This window comes from Acartia tonsa, chromosome 11 (genome assembly GCF_053477335.1).
Source record: "Acartia tonsa isolate MP-2025a chromosome 11, ASM5347733v1, whole genome shotgun sequence".
Classification (NCBI taxonomy): domain Eukaryota; kingdom Metazoa; phylum Arthropoda; class Copepoda; order Calanoida; family Acartiidae; genus Acartia; species Acartia tonsa.
Genome location: NC_137270.1, coordinates 43,816,960 through 43,839,839, shown reverse-complemented (window position 1 = coordinate 43,839,839; position 22,880 = coordinate 43,816,960). Strand labels below are relative to the sequence as shown.

The 22,880-nt window shown below is 38.2% G+C and overlaps 1 protein-coding gene across 1 annotated transcript in view; it reads right to left on the bottom strand.

Annotated features, from left to right (window-relative positions):
• LOC145332601 (tektin-1-like) overlaps positions 1 to 22,880 on the bottom strand; it is a 103,446-nt gene that overhangs the window by 2,379 nt on the left and 78,187 nt on the right. The window contains exons 9-11 of the mRNA XM_080177609.1: positions 22,264 to 22,349; positions 21,643 to 21,720; positions 18,789 to 18,806 (exon numbers count right to left, since the gene is read on the bottom strand). Of these exons, the coding sequence (XP_080033735.1) occupies positions 18,789 to 18,806; positions 21,643 to 21,720; positions 22,264 to 22,349 (182 nt within the window). The remainder of the gene's footprint in view (positions 1 to 18,788; positions 18,807 to 21,642; positions 21,721 to 22,263; positions 22,350 to 22,880) is intronic.

Genomic DNA, 22,880 nt, shown 5'->3' with positions numbered 1-22,880 from the left:
ACTGGGTGACAGGATATCTCTCTGTCTATGTCTGACTGCTGAACCAATATGGAGCTTCATATTTTATGTCCAGGGTTAGCATAAAACCTCCCGGTAGAAATCGCCCCTAGAAAAAGATTCCCGTTGCTTTATTTTCTTTTTCATTTGTTATTTGTACTTTCTAACACTTGTGTACATTCTCGGTCTTTTGGGCGTTTATAATCTGATTTTCAAATGTAATTTGTAATACAAAGTCTGTATGTCTGGAAGCTTTAGATCTCGGTTGTGCTCATCAAGAAATATACCTTACGGTACTGTGTTGGTTTTATGCCATTTTCTCGGGGAGTTGACACCTCCAACCACCACCAAAATTTTTTTCTTGTGAACAAAAACAATTAAGGGGGTGAAGGAACTCCATCACACCCTGGGTCGAAGCCCCAGGGAAAAAATTTTTTTGTCGTATTTTTTTTACAAATTACAAACGAGCGATTCATAGTAGAAGGGGAACTCTTGGGGTGAAGCCCCTAAAGTCTAGTAGTATATTGTATAAAGGAATAAAGATTGTTGGATAAAATTTTCATGGAACAAGGAACCCCCTACCCCTTTTGATTAAAAAAATTACTAGCCCCTTGTGATAGGCTATAATCCTGTAAGGCCATTTCCCTATGGTGCTTATTTTTTCTTTGCTTAACCAATCATTTATAACAAACATATAAAAACGCTTTTAAATAAAAAAATTGTATGGTCTTAATGTGATATAAGGGAAACCGCCAGAACTTTTTTACAGTACAGATTGAATCGCGGTTATAAATGTTGAAATATGCAAGAAACTTCTAGTGCCTAGAGCTACAAATAAAGTGAAAGTTTTCTTTTAATTCCATGTACTTAAACAGTGCTAGTGATAGATAAAAACTTGGTACACTTTCATTATACCGTAGAAAACAGTAAATAAATTTTTATTCGTTTTTTGACAAAGTTAATGAATCCAACTAACCACATTTTTTTAAGCCAAACAATGAGAGATAAGACTTTGGGTACTTGTTTAATAAACAGTCCAACGTTTCCTCCCTTCTGATTTCACCAAAGAGGCTTTTTTACATTTTGATAAATCTGCTAATATTTAGATGTGATAATTTTGTTTCTCCGGTGGATAGGAACCGGTTCTCATCCATACGAAAAATCTATGTCTAGCATCGTATTATACCCAGCTTTCTACGAATATAAAAATGTACAATCATAAGATTAAAACTGGTTTTAATCTTATAATTGTACATTCTATATCCGCGGAAGGCTGTTTATAATACGATGCTAGAAATATCTATTAAAAATTGTTGTATTACCAGTAAAACAACTTGTTTTGGTTCATTGCATCGGATTCAACATTCAATATCAACAGCTAGCGGTTACGCCACGATTTCAGAAAAATCAAAAAAATATTGAGGGTAATTTTTCTCTCCTCCTACAAAAGATACACGGATGAAACTTCTTGCCAATGTTCACTTCATTATGATCCATAATTAGGCATTAGATCTAAAATATCTATGGTAGTATTAGCTGCTTTTCTTTTTACAACTTTCAAAGACATAAGTGATATTTTTTCGTGATTTTATGTTTTTGTATTCCTCTCTCTTTTATTTCTTTGTTATGATAACAGATAATCTGCTCTATAACTCACTTTGTCCGTTTGTCTACTTCATAATAGGTTTTTGTGCTTCGCTACTTGTGGATGTTGTATTCCTTGTTTATATATAAGCTAAACTCATGGAGGACAGGGACATATCAGACAATTACACTTTGGGTACTTTTATTGAATTATTATTAGTTAGTTCCAAACTAGCAGTCTCTAAACTTTTCAGCCAATAATTTTGTTCTACAAAAGGATAATTTTGAGTGGTTTGATTTTATATCTACATATGAAAATTAAGTAAATATTTAAAGGAAGCCTGCAAGAAATACCACGCTTTAACTGCTGAAAGACTGCCACAAGTAGACCAAATACCCCAAATTTGAAGCCTTCTGCTTCTATAAAAATCTCCCTGGAACCCATTCAACCCATCGCCCCCTAACCCAAAATTTAATTGAGTTCTTAGAATGGTTATTAAACAAATATCACAATAAAGTTTTTATCTATGAAATGATATTATCTGGAGAGAAAAAAATTGTTAAAACCAGCCACATCATAACAAATCAAGTTGATTGATCTTGTCTGCTAGATATTCAAAACTAACACACGAGTTGCGGCATTTGTTGCGCTAGTACCCAAAGTCAGTCAGAAACTGCTTAATTTTTATACATTCCCTTTAAGCCAGTACCCAAAGTCTGAGACTCAAAAAAATTGAACATTCGATCCATTGTCCACTCCCTTACTCCCTGGATTTAATGGTTGGATCACAAGAAGAGGAAAAAACGATTGTATAATGTAGGGTGAAGAAAAAGACAGGTCGTTTTGGCACCTCACAATACAACAAATATTTTTAAATTAAAATTTTTCTTTAATCTAAAAAAACAAAATTGAAGGTGCATGCATAATTCATATTTCTAACTAATTTTCTTTTAATAAAATTTAGCTAAACTTTGTAATGGTCTTGATGTGATTCTTGGCTATTTTATTACCGACCTAATTACTGAGTAAAAAGATTCTACAGGCTAGGGATTAACTTACAAAAATATAATCATAAATAAATTAGTTTAAAGACAAACCATTAACTTAAAAATGATTGTCCAAGGCTTAAAATTGCTGTTGATAAAATTAGCAATTTTGGTCGCATAGCAAGAATGTTCCTTGTAAATTGAAGATATCGTTTTCAAAAATGCTTAATCATTGTTTCCTGGCTACATTACATTAAGTCACTTTTACATATTATTCAATTTTCTACCATTTTTTTTTTCTTACAATCATTAGATATTAAAAAACAGTATGCTTTATTATAAAAACAAAATGTATAAATAAATGAATCATTGGATCATTTCTTTATCCATTTAAGTAGAAAAGGAAGGAGGAATGAATTTTATGTAGATAAAAATACATAAATCCACCACCATATATATATATTTATATATATACAATATACATATTTGTCTTGGTGTTTTGTGAGCAAAACTTGTAGTTGACCTACATTTTTATAAACTATAGTTCTTAACAACCACACTACCAGCACAATATTTTAATCTATTAGGTTAGACAGACAATTTTTTAGAGAAAATGAAATTATGTAAATGGTAGAAGCATAAAATTGATAGCCAACGGGCGCTTTTATCTGTTTCTCTAATTATCTGAAGCTAAAGCAATATTTGTAAAAATTTGTACATCCTATTATGTAAAGTAGTAAGATTTTCTTTTATATGTTCATTATAAGATCTCGCTAAATACTAAACCGATTAGGTTCTCCATTCTAGGGAAGCTTAACTTGGGTCCAGTGTGGGTTTAATGCTATTTTTAACTTTTATCTTATGCTATTTTTTCGCCACCGTCCTCCCTCTATATATACTGAGCTAGCTGATGCTACTTCCCTGAATGGTTTTAGGCTATTTCATTGCTGTCCTTTTCCTAAACAATAGGTGCATTCATCAGTTATTAAATTAACCAGGGCTCCTGTAAGCCTCAAGGAAATCAACCTTTTACATTTTTTATAATCAGCTGTAAGACTAAACATAATCTTTTTTTTTTAGATATGAAAGCATTTAAACAGGATTAAATTTGAGGCTAAAGCGCGGCTGCCGAGCCCTGCAATAAATTTTTTTAAACCAGCAACAAATCTATCGTTTTATTTTTAACAAAAACCTTAAATAGAACATAATTAAAAATATCCGTAAACAGTGATTTTTTTTATATTTGTAACATGTAACAAATGATAATATAATGATTAGAATGACTTGGTTCATTGCATTTAACTTAGCTATGCCAAATAATTAATTCAAGTATAATAATTTTGTTACTGTAAAAAATGAAATCTAAATATAATTTATAATTTTAATTATAATATAAAAAGATCTAAACAACTTATATTAAAAATAATAATAGAAATACTTATAATAAAGTAACAGAATGTAAAGGATCTCACTAACCGCTGAACCGTTATGGTTCTCCTTTACAGGGTAGCTCCTCATTAGTTCTGGGAAAGGTTTTTAATCATTCGGAAGAGGGTACCACCACCGTCCTAAGAGAAATCGAAAAAAGGTTAGTAGACTCCACCCTCTAAAAAATAATAAAGTAACAGGATATCTGTATGTGTGTACAGAAGGATCTCGCTAACCGCTGAAGCATTTTTTGGTAGTTTCTCACAGGTCCTCGGAAGGTTTATAACTATTTTGGGGGAAGGCGGACATTTAAATAAATGAGAAAAATTGATTATTAAGAACCTTTTTAAATAATCGTACATTTCTGTCTTTTGTAGCATAGCCGACAAGTACAGACGTAATAATTTAATTATATACTGGTTACTCATAAGTACAAGAAATCTTTACCAAAAAAGTTCAGCTCATTATATTTATGAGCAGCTTTGAAATTAACATTTCTTCCTATTACGTTTCTTACAGACTGACGGACGGACCAATGGATATTTCGAATTATAGAGTATCTTTGCGTCGATAAAATATAAATATGTTTTTAAAAGTGAAGGTTTAACTTACAGTATATATGTATTTGTAAGTATAGATACAGAATTATGTAGGAAGTAAAGGTTAATGAAAGTTAATCTGTAACAACACATTGGTCCATATTTAATGCATTATGATTAGGGATCTTAAGGGATAAGACAAATGAAAATAAATCCGTCTACATCTCCAAGGATTATAAGAAAATCACATTTACAGATTCGAGTTAATGGTTGAAAACTTTGGACATTGAAAGCTTAAATCACGAATAAAGATTTTATAAAGCATCCTAAGTTTTTGAGCCATCGAATACGAAATTTTATAATTATCTTAAATTCATTAACCGTTAAGATTTCGTCAACCACAGACCCGATTTAGTTCTCCATTTTTGATTCCCACAGTTTATGCATGCTCTTTTTATTTGTAATTCTAAGTCTTGAGAGGGTTTAGGCTATTTTACTGTCCCTGATATTTCATAGCTATTAATTATATAATGACATTAACACTTTTGTGTATATGTGGTATGCGGCAACTCTGGACCATGCAGAAAACCAAGACATTATAGTGATGCTACGCACCCAGCTAAATCCTGTTATTCTACAATTGTAAAGCCACCTGAAAATATGTCAGATAACGGTATTGATTTCATCTCTCAGTTGTCCTGCAAATGGAGGGAGGGGTGTTACCCCTCCCTCTCCCATCTTAAGCACCGGAACCTTCCCCTTCAACCACCAAGTTATCAGCACCACCTCAACCCTGGGGATAAAGGATCTAAGCCTTCCCTCACCTGATAGAATCACCCCCACACAGACTGTTGTTGTCGCAGTAATCATCAAACCTTCCCTCTTTAGTACCCAGACCTACCACTCAACCCCTCTATGCTTATCTACCTATTGTGCTGTTCCATGGGCTATCCTGCCTGCCCCAGACAGGGATAGCCATCTACCTAACCATTGCAATTATCTATGTTTTACTGTATGATTTATCTTTAACTATCTTTATTCCTAATCCATATGTATTTATATTATGTTGTACAACTTTAGTTATCCTTAGACCTGCAATAAAGAAACAACTGAATAGACTATGTTTATTATTTAGTGATTGCTAGAGAAGCGTAGATTCTCTATAGTATAGGTGTCCACGTCTGTTCACACTGCCGTAGTCTTTATTCAAACTCTGGTGTCTGCCATTTACCCTAGGCGGATACCACAACTTTTGGTGACAGCTGTGTGAGATTACGGCGAACCACAAGTGTAGAGCAGACGCGCAGCTGAGGCTAAGGTACTCCCAGCAGTGAAACTGGCAAAACTGACACAAGCAACCTGAATTACCCACCCTGGATAGCAAGGTCTAACTCTGTATCCGGCAGTTGTGGAAGCGAAACTGGCAAAACTGACACAAGCAACCTGAATTACCCACCCTGGATAGCAAGGTCTAACTCTGCATCCGGCAGTTGTGGAAGTGAAACAGCGAAACTTGACGGAGAACCGCGAGAAGCGCCGACATCTAACGGAGAATTGAGCGCTCAAAGGGCTGAAACAGGCCTGCGGACTGGCTGAAACAGGCCAAATAAGTGCAAACGGCTGAAAATAGGCCAACATTTACTGCAAGAGATAGCAGGATCCGAACCAGCGGCGCTAGCAGGACGGGACATTCCCTGCCGCCATCAGCCGGATTTGGATAAGCGGCGCTAGCAGGACGGGACATTCCCTGCCGCCGATAGGCTGAAACACGCCACATAGCTGCGAGCTGCGAGCCAACATACGAGTGTAGTACACCAAAGCAGAGAAAACTACGTCAACTCCAAGTATCCTGAGAGGCTACAACGCAGCCACCCATCTAGAAAAACAGATATTATATCACATTGTAGGGATTACCACCCTGGTGTGATGGTTAAACAATAGATTTATGAGCAAAGATTGGCAAACAATTTGTTGTGTATTGTGATAAAACTAAAAATAGAACAGGCTTGGATTTGCTGTGTATTGTGATAACAACTAAAAATAGAACAGGCTTGGTAAACAAATCTGTTATGTATTGTGCTAAGGCCAAAAAAATAGAATCTAGATGTAATATGACAATGCCTTGATAAACAATCTAACCACCCAAAGCCTCCTGCACAGCAAATACACCCTTTATTCCAGAGGAAAGGGAGGGGCCCACTCTCCATTGAAGAGAATACAATCAAGGTGATATAACAATAAACCTAGGATTAAGGAGAGAGGGCAACATTACCTCATTACACAGTTACCTCAAACCCACAGCATTCCCCCCTTCCCCACAGGGGGAACGGACGGCTTTACCCCGTCCCCTCACGCGCTTCCCCCCTCCTACCCACACTTGACTAAGTCCGCCCACGGTGTGGAGCTAGCGATCGGGAGGACAGAGCGCCATTTACGGGTCGCGCAACCGAGTGCGGGACATATCAGAAAAATTCAACGGACAAAGCGGACCAATGAGAGGGCGAGTTGAGGGATAAGTGCGCATTTTACCTGTGTGCGCGGATTTGACGGTGCGTAAGCGCGCTGCAAGGAAAGGAGATTTCACGCACACACACACACACACACAGGAGAGGGGCCACTCTATAGCATACAACAGAGATATTTTTTAGAAGAAAAGCTTGCAAGCTCCTCCCTCCCTATCTACAGTGTGATAAGGAAAACTAAATCAGTTCCTCAGACCAGCTCAGACCCTCAACATCTTCCTAGCCCTGCCAACCCTACTTCAAAGCTGAGTGGTTAGTGAAACAAATATATGTATATATAACTACCCAAGTGATAAATAGTGTTGTTTTTTTTTGTATCATGGGTGCAAGTAAGTGAATACTAACCTCACCATACAACACTGGAAACTGATATGGTAACTGAACGAAAGTACGCCCACCCTGTGGACATAGCCTGACTTGATGTCCCACACTGGGCAGTGGTGGTGTGTACCTGGACTATCGACCCTCATAGTTGTGAACTATATACAGAGGAAGCGTGATTTTTTTGGAGCAAGGAGGAAAGCTAGCTAGCTCTGGGGATATTCCTATACACGTATATATATATATGGGAGTGTAGCCATATATATATATAGATAGCCTACCTATCCATATATCTACTAGCGGATACGCTCCTAGAGACATCTATGGATACCTAACATATTCCCCTTTTGCCTTTAAGCTAAGATCCGCTGGTTATCACAGAAATCAAGAGCTATACTGGAAAGGAGAACAACTCAGGCTCAACAGTTAAACAAGACGCTGGCACCAACAGACCAACCCCCTGCTACTTATCATGGGGACGCGCCAGCCACAGAAACTCTTGAGCCAGGAGGACCGAGCCTACGGCTACGTGGACCACCACCCTAATTACACAGCTAAAGTATTTATACTAGGGGTGAGCCGGCTCGAACCTCCTTGCGGCGCGGCTACTCTACTCTGCTCCTATATCTACAAGATAAGAACTTGTCAGCCCCTAGCCCGACGTGCGGCAATAGAAGACATTCCTGATTGGGCATTAACTGTGTGCCTAGGCCTGCTGCTGGCACTGTGGTGGACAGAAGTCTTCATTTGGACCAGAACCACCAACATCTGTACCCCACCACTCTCTGCTTCTTCATACAAGATACTGCTTCTGTTATTACTTTGGCCTACTGTGTTGAGTACAGTGAACATCAAACACATGCCAGGTCACAGACCCCTGGTCCTTGAGATGCCCTTGTCTGGAAGGGTGACTGAATGTCCGCTGCACAGCTCCTGTTCAGTTGGTGCTCAACGCACGAGAAATAGCAATACTGGACTGGGGATTGCTGAACCTGTAGGTGTCCTCCTGGAGGTGTTGAACGATGCAACTGAGCCTAATGAGAAGGTGACAAGCTTCAGAGACTTAGTGGCCAGCCCCAAGATGGACACTACCACCAGAACTGAGACTCCAAAGGGGCCCAGCCCTAGGGCCAGTACCACCTGTTTCTGGGGTGGAAAGGTCCTCCCTGGCGCTGGCCTCACCAAGCTGGAGGATGGGGAGCTGTCCCAGGGGAATAGGCTCTTCACCCAGATGCCCGACGCGTACCTGGGGGTGGGGGAGCCGCCACCCAAGCCTCCCTGGGAGCCCCCAGGCATGGAACGACTGGGGACCGGCCTAAGGATGGGGACTGGTGACCTGCTGCAGTGGAAGGCTTTACCCAGCACGGAGGGAGCAGGGTTGACCAGCAGCAGTGAGGCTGTTCCCCCACACTCCAAGACCAGATGCCTCTACTCTGTTGAACCACTGCACATGTCCCAGCCAAGTTCCCCCATGCTGCTGAAGATGGAGGCCCACCAGGATGCAGAGCTCCAACTAGGGAAGTCAATAAGAAGGCCACCCCCTGCCAAAACCAGAACCACCGCAGGGGCTCCCCACCAGCAGCTGACGGAGCCTGGCAGGGACGCAATACCAGCTGGCAACTCTGGCCCAACTCAGGTGGCTACCAACAGCCTGCTGGCAGTCCAGAATACAGTTCAGGCTACCATCAGTATGGCATCTTCTGGGCCTTGCTGGTTCAACTGTGGGTACCTGTCCACACACTGGCCACAGGTACCCCCCAGAGATCATAGCCCCCTTTCCGACTGGCATCATCAACGGCCTTTGCTACCAACTACCTGGCGTACCCAGAGGCAGGATCCCTCATGTGGAGAAGCACCTGCAGAAGCTAAGGCCGAGGCTGGCCTCGCCACCCAGGAGAGGAGAGCCGCTGTTGGATGGAAGGGACCTGTGTGTATGGGGAGGAGGCTGAATGTAACCAAGGAGCCACCACAAGCAGCCCAGCACCGCCTGACCCCTAGTAGGGGAGACCCTGTTTGTCAGCTGGTGCCCCAACTGGAGGAGGAGAGACCTGGCAGGTTGATACACCCTGGGGAAGCCGGCCTGATGGGACCCAGCTGGACGAAGGGGCGCTGCCGCTTCAACGGCCACACAGCCGCCAAGTGTAGAACCGGTTGGGACCAGGCAATGAAGAAACACCAGGCCGCCCAAAAACCTGCATGCAACCAGTCTGACACCCAGGTCCACCTGGAGGGAGATGCCCAGCCGTCACCCCAACCAGCTGCCGCCGCTGGGGCCGCGGCTACCCAGGAGTCTGTGTCTCAGATTGGGACCATAGTGGCCAGGATCAACGTGCTGGGAGGAGCGGCTGAACCCAACCGGGTTGGCCTGGACCTCAGCCTCAACCACAGGGGACCGGTGTCCGTAACCCCTGTCACCCCCAGCAAGAGCTGAGGGGCGCTACCCAGCGCCACCGGGACGGTGTACGGGGAGGCCCTGGCGGCCGCCGAGTGGGAGAGGCAAGAGGCGCTAGCCAGCGAGTCTGAGTCGATGTATGGGACGCCAACCGGCGTCGCCACCTGGAAGGAACGAGAGGTGCTTCCCTGCACCACCAAGCTGATGTCTGGGGCGACAACCGTCGCCGCCACCTGTGAAGACTGGGGGGTGCTATCCAGCGCCCCACGCTGGTGCCTGGGGCGACAACCGTCGCCGCCACCGAGAGACCTGGACCCCTGTGAAGACTGGGGGGTGCTATCCAGCGCCCCCACGCTGGTGCCTGGGGCGACAACCGTCGCCGCCACCGAGATACCTGGACCCCGGAATGAGCCCGCAGCCCCAGAGGAAGGGGTGACACCCGTCACCCCCAGCCAGCCAGAGCCCCCAGCCAGCAGGGAGAGTCCAGCTGTCCCTCACCCTCAACTGCATCCAGCTGTCTACCTCCCTCAACCAAGCCAGGGTAATTGTATTGCACTGGTGTACCAGGAAGTTTGGGCTGGGCCAAACTTGCCTGCGCCCCCTGCATCTGCCCCAGGAACCAGGATATCAGCCATTACCAGCCAAACTGAAGAAGCTTTGACCGCTGCCTGGGGAGTAACTCAACTAGATGCGCCAAGTGCCGAGCCTAACCATAGAAGTAGAGGGTCCCCAACAATTATGTCTACCCAAGATGGAGACGATGTGCCTGGACCCCTTCAGGCTAGGGGAGGAAATCCGGAGCCTTGTGCCTGCAGTCCACCAGCAGCAGTGGCCGTGGATGGGCCTGTCTCCCAGCCAACTAGAGCGGAGCCACCCTTGCAGATCCAAGACAGCCTCCGGCATAAGGGATGGACTGTTACCTTCCCCTACCCCGCAGGTCTGACTGCCATGCACCACCCTGCCAATGTCCAGGATGAGCCTGAGGGAGGCAACGCTCCTACAGTATGGCAACCACCACCTGCCCGCGTTGACAGAGACCCTGGAAGCCGAATGAACCTGACCAGCCCCGAGGGCGAAGAAGCTGCGCCTGCATCCAGTAGCCAGCCTGCCAGCAGCAAGGTGACCAACACGATGGAGACCACCAGCCCAGTGGAGAAACCTGAAGAGGTGTATACCAGGCGGCTGTTGGTCCAAGCCCCCTCATGTGCTGTGCCACCCCTGGAGGTTGCCAGGGTGGCCTCAGAGGTACACATCCAACGGCCAGAACATCCAACAGGACCAGCTACTCCAGCAGATATAGCAGATTCCGTTCGACCTGGGGAGGGCTGGAGTCCACCACCGTTCAGCAGCTGGTATCCTGGCGGACCCATTCCACAAGGACAACAAACTGAAGGCCGCAACCACTGTCGGAAGTCTGGCGGTGCAGACAACCCCTCCCAGCCTTCCGAGGGGAGAGTTGTGGTATGCGGCAACTCTGGACCATGCAGAAAACCAAGACATTATAGTGATGCTACGCACCCAGCTAAATCCTGTTATTCTACAATTGTAAAGCCACCTGAAAATATGTCAGATAACGGTATTGATTTCATCTCTCAGTTGTCCTGCAAATGGAGGGAGGGGTGTTACCCCTCCCTCTCCCATCTTAAGCACCGGAACCTTCCCCTTCAACCACCAAGTTATCAGCACCACCTCAACCCTGGGGATAAAGGATCTAAGCCTTCCCTCACCTGATAGAATCACCCCCACACAGACTGTTGTTGTCGCAGTAATCATCAAACCTTCCCTCTTTAGTACCCAGACCTACCACTCAACCCCTCTATGCTTATCTACCTATTGTGCTGTTCCATGGGCTATCCTGCCTGCCCCAGACAGGGATAGCCATCTACCTAACCATTGCAATTATCTATGTTTTACTGTATGATTTATCTTTAACTATCTTTATTCCTAATCCATATGTATTTATATTATGTTGTACAACTTTAGTTATCCTTAGACCTGCAATAAAGAAACAACTGAATAGACTATGTTTATTATTTAGTGATTGCTAGAGAAGCGTAGCTTCTCTATAGTATAGGTGTCCACGTCTGTTCACACTGCCGTAGTCTTTATTCGAACTCTGGTGTCTGCCATTTACCCTAGGCGGATACCACATATACAGAAGCTATATCAAAATATCTTACTACTCTTGAAAATGCATTTTTCTAGGGAATCATTGCAAATACATACGCACAGGTCTAGACTTGGATTTTATCATAAAACGGTAGAATTTCTTATTTTGTGTACAACCCAACCCTTTCCCCTTCTAGAATTTCTTTTATACTGATAAAATCTTTCAAAGTGGTGGCTAAATAACAGGCAAAATAATCAACCTGAAAAATGACAAAATATTGAGCTGTAAATAATCCCTTTTTAGAAGAAAAAAAAACAGTATGTCGTCTGTTTGATATTAAAAAGATGACTTTTTGGCCACAATCAGTCTTGTGTGATTTTTAAAATGTGATTAAGCATTATCTGTGAGCTTGTATGAGGGAAAATTAGAACTTATTTTGTTTACAACAAAATAAGTAACCTTGAACCTAGAAGTGAAGCTTCTCTATAAGTCATAGGACTTATTATTTTACTCGAAATGGCAATAATTTTAATGAAACTTGTAGTGTTGTAGTTGTAAAACTTCTAACTAACAATTTTAATCTACAGATTGGGTAATAATGTTTATAAATAAATCATTAGGGGTTTCTTTCCTTAAATACATACTATTTATGTATAGAGTTTCATAAAAATATTTTGATAAAACTATCAGATTGTGTAGCAACTATTTTATTTATTGAAACAATCCACACTTTCACTCTTTAACCTCTGGGGGCGAAACTAGAAATTATATTAGAGGGTGGCCCCTTCATAATTTTTGTGGGAGAGGGGGGGGGGCTTATTAGTACAATTGATTCCATCACGAATAATTATGAAGTATTCAGAATTAAATCGGTTCAGTGGTTAGAATGATATGAATGAAAAACAAAAGGACTTATTTTGGAGAGTTTTGTGATTTTAAAATTTTTTTCCAATAGCATATGTTTGTATTTGACAAAGTAAGTAAAATAAATCTAATTATTTCTTGGGAAATAAATATTGATTATACAGTAATTTTACAATAAAAATATAACTTCCAAAGTTTTTATAAACAAGATATCTTATTCGTTGGTTTTCATTGATAGTGTTTAGGTTGTTCAAGTCTTTGCTGTCTAAACTTTTTAAAAGCGAAGCTTTTCTATAATTAGGGTCGGTCCGTCCGTCCGTCCGTCCGTCCGTCCGTCCGTCCGTACGTCCGTCCGAGATAGATAGCTTTTATTCGTTAATTTAGGCACGTTATAATTGTCCTATCGATTTCAAATTTTGCATTGGGATCCCTGTAGTAGTTAGGTATAATTTTAAAAGCGTAGCAACTCTATAATCGTTACTAAAATATCCGTACGTCAATTTTCAACATGTTGATTTTTTCACTTTTTTAACAACAAATTTTATATGATCTAATTATCCGAATGATCTGATTTTTGGTTTACTGATTTTTGGGACAACAAAGTACAATATTATAATCAAAGCAACTCTATAATCAAGTCCTAAAAATGTAAGTATGTCCTTAAACATTATCCTGCATGAAGCAATTTTTCAACAAATTTACTTAGAATTTTGCTTCGACTCTTATATATTTATATTCAATTATTCAGTTCTGACACTCTACAAGTGTTAATGCCCTTTTGTCCTACCGTTTTAGAGCTTCGCTTTTATGGTTGTTGTCATCCTTGTTTTCTGTTGTTTTCGCTGCACAACTTAATATAAAAATTTGTTCTTGTTCGATAAAGGTAAATGATAAGTTTTTTGCATTCATGTATATATTTGTAGTACAAATTTCCATAATTTTACGAAAAAAAGAAATATTTAGTTATGTAGTTTTGATTGATATATATAATTATATTTGAAAATCATGTCTAATCCGTCATATTTATGTTGCAGACTTGTGTACTTTAATGATGGATGTAAAATATATGTGGAATATATAACAGGAGAATAATTGTCGTCAATTTAGGTTGTAATATCTCCCCGCATTGATAGGTCGGGCCTTTTATCCAGTAGGAGGAAAGAGGATTGGGTTAAGTGTGTGTGTGTGGGTGATGGCGGTTGAGATCGTTATTTTAGCCCACTACAGAGTTCACTTTATTATAGAACGTGAAAATCTGGTGTAAGATCCAAGTAATAGTTGATCCATTACTTTAATTATGACAAAAAGAGCTGTTCAATTGGGAGCATAAAATCAAGTCTTACTAGCTAGAATTCTCAGCTATAATCTAAATATTTTTACTCATACAACACACTGGTTAGGAAAAAATTATATGTATGATATGGGAAATTTTCTTATAATTAAACAAAGACAAATTTTAATTAGATACTTAACTTGGTGTAAAATCTTGTACTTCATTACCTCGTGACGCCAAAAAAAAGTCTTTTGTATTTTAGCTTTTCTATTAGTGTATCTTACTTTACCTCGTAAGGGCTGGATTCTCCTTCGATTTTTAGGTGGGTATCTAGAGAATCCAAAGCATCATCCGTATATAATGAGATGCGATACTTTAACATTAATATTAGGTTAAGTAACATTCAACAGACAACGAACCCTTTGATTGCACGACATTTGTCTAAAAAGTCCTAACTGTTCATGGAAATGAGTTGTGCCTCTTTATGGGTCAAGCTATTTCCCCTATTCAAACTTTTTATGCCACACATCTGACGTAGCTGCAGTAGGAATATTTTTTCGTCTTTTCTTCTTTATACATGTTCTTTTTAACTCAAAACGATTGGGAAACCTTCCTTCCCTGTAGGGGCAAAGCCCTAAAAGGTTAGAGGCAAAGAAATTAAAAAAAACTCAAAAGAAAGGAAAACTTAACAATCAAAAGAAATATAAATCAATAATAAATAATAGAAAGAATTATAAAAAATAATAAAAATGTTAAAAATATCTCCTCAACCTTTAGGAAAAAGCCCCTAAAGGGGCGAAGCCACTAATATTCCATAGACAAGATAGATCGTGTATTCAGTATACGATTCCGTAAAAGCAGGACTAAAGCCGCATAATGCCATTGTACTTAATGTATAATAATATTACTTAATATAAATACTTTTTATGCGTATAATTGTGAAAATGGATCTAAAATTCGTGGATATTGTAATCGGGGAAATTTTGTCAGTTATTTTAGGTTGCTACTATAGTCCTCAGATATTGGTTAATACGTTCCACCATGATCAGGGGAGTGATTTGGGTAAAGTAAAATGGAGGGGATGGAGGGTATTGTTATATTAGCATGGCCAGCTTGAAGAAACATTTTATCAAGGTATTCGAGAATCTCTCACAATATCCACGTATTTTATATCCATTATTGTGAGAAACAATTGTTAAAATAATACACTAGAGTTGGGCTCGATATAATTATCTCGCTATTGGCTAGGTTTATTCAATGTTTTATTTACTTTCTTTTGGTTATCTGAATTCTGACTATTAACCCTATTCTTCCATTATCTTCTCCTTGACGATTTCTTTCTTTAAACTATTTTAGGATCTTAATATTTTTTATTTCAAATTAACGTCCTGAAAGGGTTAAAATGTTTAGTTAAATGTTAAATTTTAGTTCATTATCTGACCACATTACGCACATATCGCTAGTATGAAATTATTTCAAAACTAAGTTTTCTTTTATTTACTATATTATAAATTTAAATTTTCTGTTTTATGGATAGAAATTTAATACTTCAATATAATTCAAATAGCAACATGAAATAAAAAAATGAAGTCATTCTTCATAGAGTAAAATAATGGGTCTCATCGTTCTGGTCAATGAGAGTTTATTACGGATTATTGGAGCACTATGAGTTTTAAACATTTATTACTTGGAAAACTTGAGCTCATATATAGACATTTATTTCCTATATAGATCTGTCATGGATCTTGATGCAATAAAGCAGGCTGTTTTGTAAATGTTAAAAATTGGAAGATTTCATTAAGCAAAAGTTCCCGCAAATATAAGTATTAAATAATATAATCTGGGAAAATTTATAATATTAATGGTTATAGTTTTTTTTTACAAATAAAATGTCCTTTTTCAGAAATTTTAAGAAATAAGACAATGGGCGATAAATTTACCGCTCCTTGAAATTATGATAAAAAAAGCCTTTTGTAGATTAAAATAATTGGGAGAAAAGTTTGGACACTGCTACTTTTGTAAAACACATTCAAACTTTAATAAAAGTAACCAACGTTTAAATAAAAACAAGGAGAATTTTTAGTTGAACTTTAGGTATAATTTACAGTCCAATGTCCCCCACCTCCCTGTTTTTTAAGGTCACATTTTCAGCCGAAAAATTTAAACAACAATAAATGAGTTTGTGAATCTTTGAATTAAACTTTTAAAAGAAAATTTAAGACCTTAGCCTCTCTATAGAATAGATTCTCAACTTCTTAGAAAGTTTTGTCACAAACATATTAAGAAAACTTACATATATAATTTCCAGGGAGTAAGGGAGGGGACAATGGGCAATTAATTCAATATAAGAGTTATCAAAGAAAGGGCATGAAATCCAGTTTAATCCAATAAATTTGTAGGAAATTATAAAGGGATTGTTAATTGGATAATAGATTTCCATAGCGTCATATAAAGTGAAATCACAACTTGTTTTTGATGAAATATATTGAGGTTTTTTGGTGTGATTTTTATATTAAAATATCATTGGTCCCGGCCAGCTGCTAGCAAGAATATGACTGCCCCTTTTTATTCTGTTTATTTCCCTTGCCCCTTGCCCCCACCTCCCTTCTCCCTTCTCCCCTTCTGCTACATTCCAAACCAACACAACGAGTGTTTATTTCCCATGCCCCCACTACCCTTATCCCTTCTCCCCGTCTGCAATATTCAAAACATACATAACGAGTAGCGGGATTTCATGCGCAAGTCCCCAAACTCAGTCAGAAACTGCTAAATTCTTGCACATTCCCTTTAAGCCAGTCCCCAAAGTCTGAGACTCCTAAAAATTGAATATTCGATCCATTGTCCCCTCCCTTACTCCCTGTATAATTTCAGTAATCAATAGCTCTAATCTTGAAACACGTACTTTAGAAATATATTCAAACAAGGACGATACTGTCCAATGGTAACAAAACTGTTTAAACTTTTAAGCAAAATATGCGGTCGATCTTTCATATAGTATATAAGAAATAAAAACGGGGCATCCAATTATTGCAGACTCGACAAATATAGAGAAGTTTCGCTACTTAGAATATTCTTAGCACAAGCAATAACAATTTAATAAATCTAATAGTTATTCATCGCCTCGTATTGTAGACAGCTTTCCGCGGATATCAAAATTTAGAATCATAAGATAAAAACCAGTTTTGTTAGTCCCGATGGGCCGAAGGACCAGGCAAACAAAACTGGTATCAATTTTATGATTCTTCATTTGAAATTTGTAGAAAACTGGATATAATACGAGGCATAATTTTTCATAATGCCTGAGAATCGGTTCTAATCCAGCGGATATTAATTGGTTTCGAAGCCAAACTGGAATGTTTTATATTTTATAATGTTCTAATTCATACCATTTCATACATAGATCAAAAGTAAATTAGAGAAAGAAAGGTTCATATTACTTTGTTCATACGGCCAACCACTAATTTTATTGTAGCAACGCTTTTAATATTTGTTGCAAACCAAACTAAGAACTGTATAGTAAGGGGAAAATTTTTTCAAAATTGATAAAAAAAATTCCCTAAAAAATCGTCATTTTCAACACAACCAAAAATAGATCGCCAAAAAATTGTAGTCAATATATAAAGGGGCGGAAGACCTGGGCAAGTACAACAGGAATTTACATTTTTATTTTTTTTATCAGCAGACAATTGTCTCTTATGCGAAGGTATCAATAATTATTTTTTAAACATTTATTGAAAAAAAAAAAAAAAAAAATATTTGTCCATACTATACAACTTCATATTCATCTTCGTAACTATGTAACGACATTTGCTTGGAAAAAAAATAATGATATAAGTATCATTAGTAAAAGCGAAGCTTTTTTATAATTAGGGTGGGTCTGCTACACATTCCTATTTACGTACGGATAGCTCTAATAGTTAATTTAAATCCACAATCAATGAGAGAAAGTTCGTAAGTATGTTGACAACAATTTTTCTCGTATTCATTTGAATCCGGTGGATAAGAACCAGTTCTCATCCATACGAAAAAAACTATGTCTAGCATCGTATTATATCCAGCTTTCTACGAATATAAAAACTGGTTTTAATCTTATAATTGTACATTTTACACCCGCGAAAAGTTGTTTATAATACGATGCGAGAAATAACTGAGAAATAACTTTAGAGATTCGTTACTTATATTGAATGTTGATTTCCCAACTTCTTTTTTCCTTATTTCAGGGGCACGGTCATGTAGACCCTCTCTACTCCACCCCCTACCCTATGTTTTTTTTAAACTCTTATTTTGGGGGCACGTTCATACCAACCCTCTCCCTACTCCACCCCACCTCCATGTTCATTTGGACCCTTTCTACGCCACCCTCTACCGTATGGTTTTTATTTAAAACTCTTATTTCGAGGGCAGGTTCATATAGACCTTCTCTACTCCACCCCCTACCCTATGTTTTTTTTTAAACTCTTATTTCAGGGGCACGGTCATATGGACCCTCTCTACTCCACCCCCTACCCTATGGTTTTTTAAAAACTTTTATTTCGGGAGCACGTTCATATAGACCCTCTCTACTCTACCACACCCTCCCCCTACCCCCCCCCCCCCACCCCAACCCCCACCCTATTTTGTCTCCAATTTTAGTTTTGTCTTTTGGTTATATCTCTAATGGTTTCCGAGATAGCAAGGGTGGAGGGGTTTTTCAGGCCCCCCCCCCCCCCCAACGTTAAAGGGATAAATATAGATTAATGTTTTTTTTTAAATTAAAGATAAATTTACTTACCTAAGATGGAAAGATCCTAAAATAGTATAACATTGAATATCTTAGAATTATCAAATTGATGAAATAAAATAATAGCAAATTAATAAAAAGGAAATAAAATAAAATACACAATACAAGATTTCGCTCTTGATTTTTTATCATGCAAAGGAAATGAAAATATAACTTCTATTCTATAACTCAAATCTGTACTCTTTCTAACCAATAACATGACCGGATTGCTCCTCAAATGTTTCCCTGTTGGCTGATTTATAGAGTAGGTATCTAGATCTCCTTTGGTTCATAGCAACTTTTTATTTGTTTTGCAAAATATAGCGGAAATTACATAATTGTAGAAATAAATTGTCATATTAATTGAATGAGTTAATGCCAGAGACCAAAGGGGGTTCCCTATGTGCACTTTTTAGACGTCTAACAACTGGGTAATAAAAAGAATCAGGTTGTAAAAAAAGTCTAATAAGTGTAAAAAAAATCTGCAATAGCACAAAATTACTTATATACTAGATGGATATATTTAAGATGGAAAACTTCCAATTTGAATCTATCAATTTTGGTTTTATTGAACGAGGTTTTAACGAATAAGAAAACGTGTTTGATAAAGTATAATTTTCAGTCTAAAGTCCCCATACCTCCATGAATTAAACAAAATCTATGCTATTAAATTTGAAGAATATTTTGTCTAAAAGTATGAACTGAACACCGCAGCGTATATAGTTTTCCAGGCCGCGCAGACATGCATCACAAAACTCAGCTTTTTTGCGGACTTTCCCATAAAAACTCTTATTAATTCATTTGCACAATTAATTGCACTTTTTGCCGTGGTCAGTGGCCGTATAATATACATACAAGGTGTGGCTTCTAGATTGGTACATTTTTAAAAGCGAAGCTTTTCTACATATAGGGTAAGACAGTCCGTAAAGACTAGCTGTAATTGTTAGATTAGTCATGTTAGAATTGTTCTATCGATTTTAATCTTGGCATGATGATTCCTGTAATAGTTAAGTACAAATAATAAAGTGTAGTATCTCTCTACCAAAAGTCCATTTCAGTTCATTTTAAAATAGAATTATTTGATTATAATTAGTAAATTTTCATATTAATTTGAATCTCAGAATAATGGTTTCTAGAAAGATTAAGGCACTATAATAAAAGCAAAGCATCCCATAATGAAGTGAATAAATGTAATGAAGCATCGTGTATTTATTTATTTAATTTCTTTGCGATGTTTGGCAATTTTGCTTTAAATGTTTGATTTATTGAGCTTCGCTATGATAATGCAGGGATCTAAAGGGACAAGATAATGACCGATTAATTGAGGTACATTCCCAATGATGCTAAACATAATTACACCTTCTGTAGAATAAAATTAGTGGTTGAAACGTTGAACACTCAGCTTAATGAGTTAACCAATCAAAATTCACCAAAGTCTCCAAAGAGTTTAGGCCAACAAATAAGAAAACATAAAACATTTGGGACCAGTGTAATAAACAGCACTTTAAATTTAAATTCAAAACACTTTTTAGCATATTTTTAAAATGGGACTTTTCCTGTGGCGCGCGCTCTGTGTATAATGTGCAGATAATTGAGATTAATTTTGATGATGGGGGTAATGGGCACTTTGCACATTTATATTATTTCAATGAATTAGGATCAAGATTAATTCATATCAACAAGTGCATCTCACCTTCTATTTAGTTTTACTTTTCAATTAATATATAAGGGAAAAGACAATGTACAGACCCAGTAATGATCAACAAAATTACCATTCTGTATATCAAAATGATTTATGGAAAATTTACAAGAATATACTACCCATTCAAAATTATATAAATGTTACACTTTTTTAACGTTCTTATGGACAGACAGACGAACATATCCTCATTAAAGAGTATCTGCGCTAAAAAAAATTAAGTAATTGATATGTACCTCATACGTGCGAGGCTGCTTTCAATGAAACTTTAACGTTAAGTCCAACAACCCAGGTGTTGCAAAATTATATTTGCTACATTGCAAAAATATTGCAAAGCGCCCCGTACACTAACAAGTCAAATCTCTCCTTTTCCCGTCCAAACACCCGGGGTAAGTAACACCCATCAGCCAACAAACTCTTTTATTGCACGACCTTTGTCGACTAACTGTGCATGATAATGAGTTGCGCCTGTTTTGAACACAGTAATAGTGTCTGACTGATTATGACGTAACAAAAAAAATTAGCCAATGAGAGCCACTATAAATTTTACCATTGGTCAATAACGGCCTCTCATTGGCTAATTTTTTTGTTACGTCATAATCAGTCAGACACTATTACTGTGTTCGCCTGTTTTGGGCCAAGACATACTCCTACTCAAACTATTAATGTTGCGCACCTAACATAGCAGCAGTAGAAACTATTTTTAACGTTATACTAATCCTTATACTAAAGTAACAGGATGTCTGTGTGTTTGTGTGTTTGTCTGTGTGTTTGTACCGAAGGATCTCGCTAACCGCTGAACCAATCGGGTACTCCTTAACAGGGTAGCTTCTCATAAGTCCCGGGAAGGTTTATAACTATTTTGGGGGAGGGTACCACCACCCTCCCAAGAGAAATGACAAAAAAATCGAATTTTTTTTAAAATTTAGGGGAGACTTCAACGTCAAATAAAACGGTATCGTACATAAAAAATTAACTTTAACAAACAAAAACATTTAAAGTGCCACTAGAGGCCTCTAGGGGCGTAGCCGCTAATATGTTATAACGCAGCGTCGAACCGAGATTCGAACCTATTACATCCCCGACGACGTACGGGTGCGCTACGCGTTGAGCCACAGTCGCGGGTTGAACTAGTTATTGTATATGTTAAGATATTCAATGTTTCCTTCAAGAGTTTGAACAGCTCGCTGCAGATTTTGCTGGGTCAAATTCATCCAGTCCGAGACAGTTACAGGCGCACCACCCCTGAAAAGCAAAATATATAAGGGATCTAAAGGGATAAGACAATGGACGTTAAATTGATGTACATGCCCAATAATTATGCACAACGTTTCCAATTCTATGGATTACTTTAAGTGGTTGCAACGTTAGGACACTAAAATTGGTTACCCCACCAATCAAAATTCAGTTAAAGTTCCTAAAGTTGTAATTACAACAAATTAGGAATAGTTATTTCTCGCATGTAGGCACGGGCTAAAAAACTGGTTTTAATCTTATGATTGTACATTTTTATATTCGTAAAAAGCTGAATATAATACGATGCTAGACATAGTTTTTTCGTGTGGATGAGAACCGGTTCCTATCCACCGGATTCGAATGAATACGAGAAACATTATTATAAAACTTAGGGGACAAGGATAATAAACAGCCCAACATGTCAAGAAAAGACTTCTGTTCCAGAGATCTTAAGGAACAATACAAGACACAACTTTATCCTTATCAATTCATACAAATGTACATACAGTGGTCGGATTGTTCCTACACAGTGAGAAGATTTAGATATCCTACCTAGGCATGTGAACAGATGTAGAACGTCCCTGCGTCTTCTTACCATTCAAGCTTGTTATCTTGATCCCTTTTGTAACAGCATCAACCTAATCAAATACTTTTTAAAGAAAAGCTTTTTCTTTGATTTCTTTAACAATTAGGTATGATTTAACAAGTGTAGCAACTCAATGATCGTTACCAAAAAGTTTATAAGACAATTTATTATTATTTATTTTAATTTTTAAAACAACTTTGAGTGACATAATTATTTAAAACAGGCAGATTTTTTATGGATGTTGTCATCCTTCTTATTTAAATATTTGTTAGTAGCAAAGATGTTTTATAATTCACTATGTCTGTCCGAAAGTCAGTCAGTCTTATAGATATGTCATCTTTGTTAAAACTATTTTTTATTATTATGAAATTTATCCCAACAAAACTTAGGGTATGAAGTCAAAATTTAACTGTAATTTCTATTGCTATAATTTCACTCTTAATTTGGAGACTTAATCGCAAAATGAACAAGCATCGTAATAGTCTGTTTTTTTATCAATCTGTCTTTATGTCTGTCTGTCTGTCTTTCGGTCTGTCTGTCGGTCTGTCTATCGGTCTGTCTGCTACTATGTTTGTATGCTTTC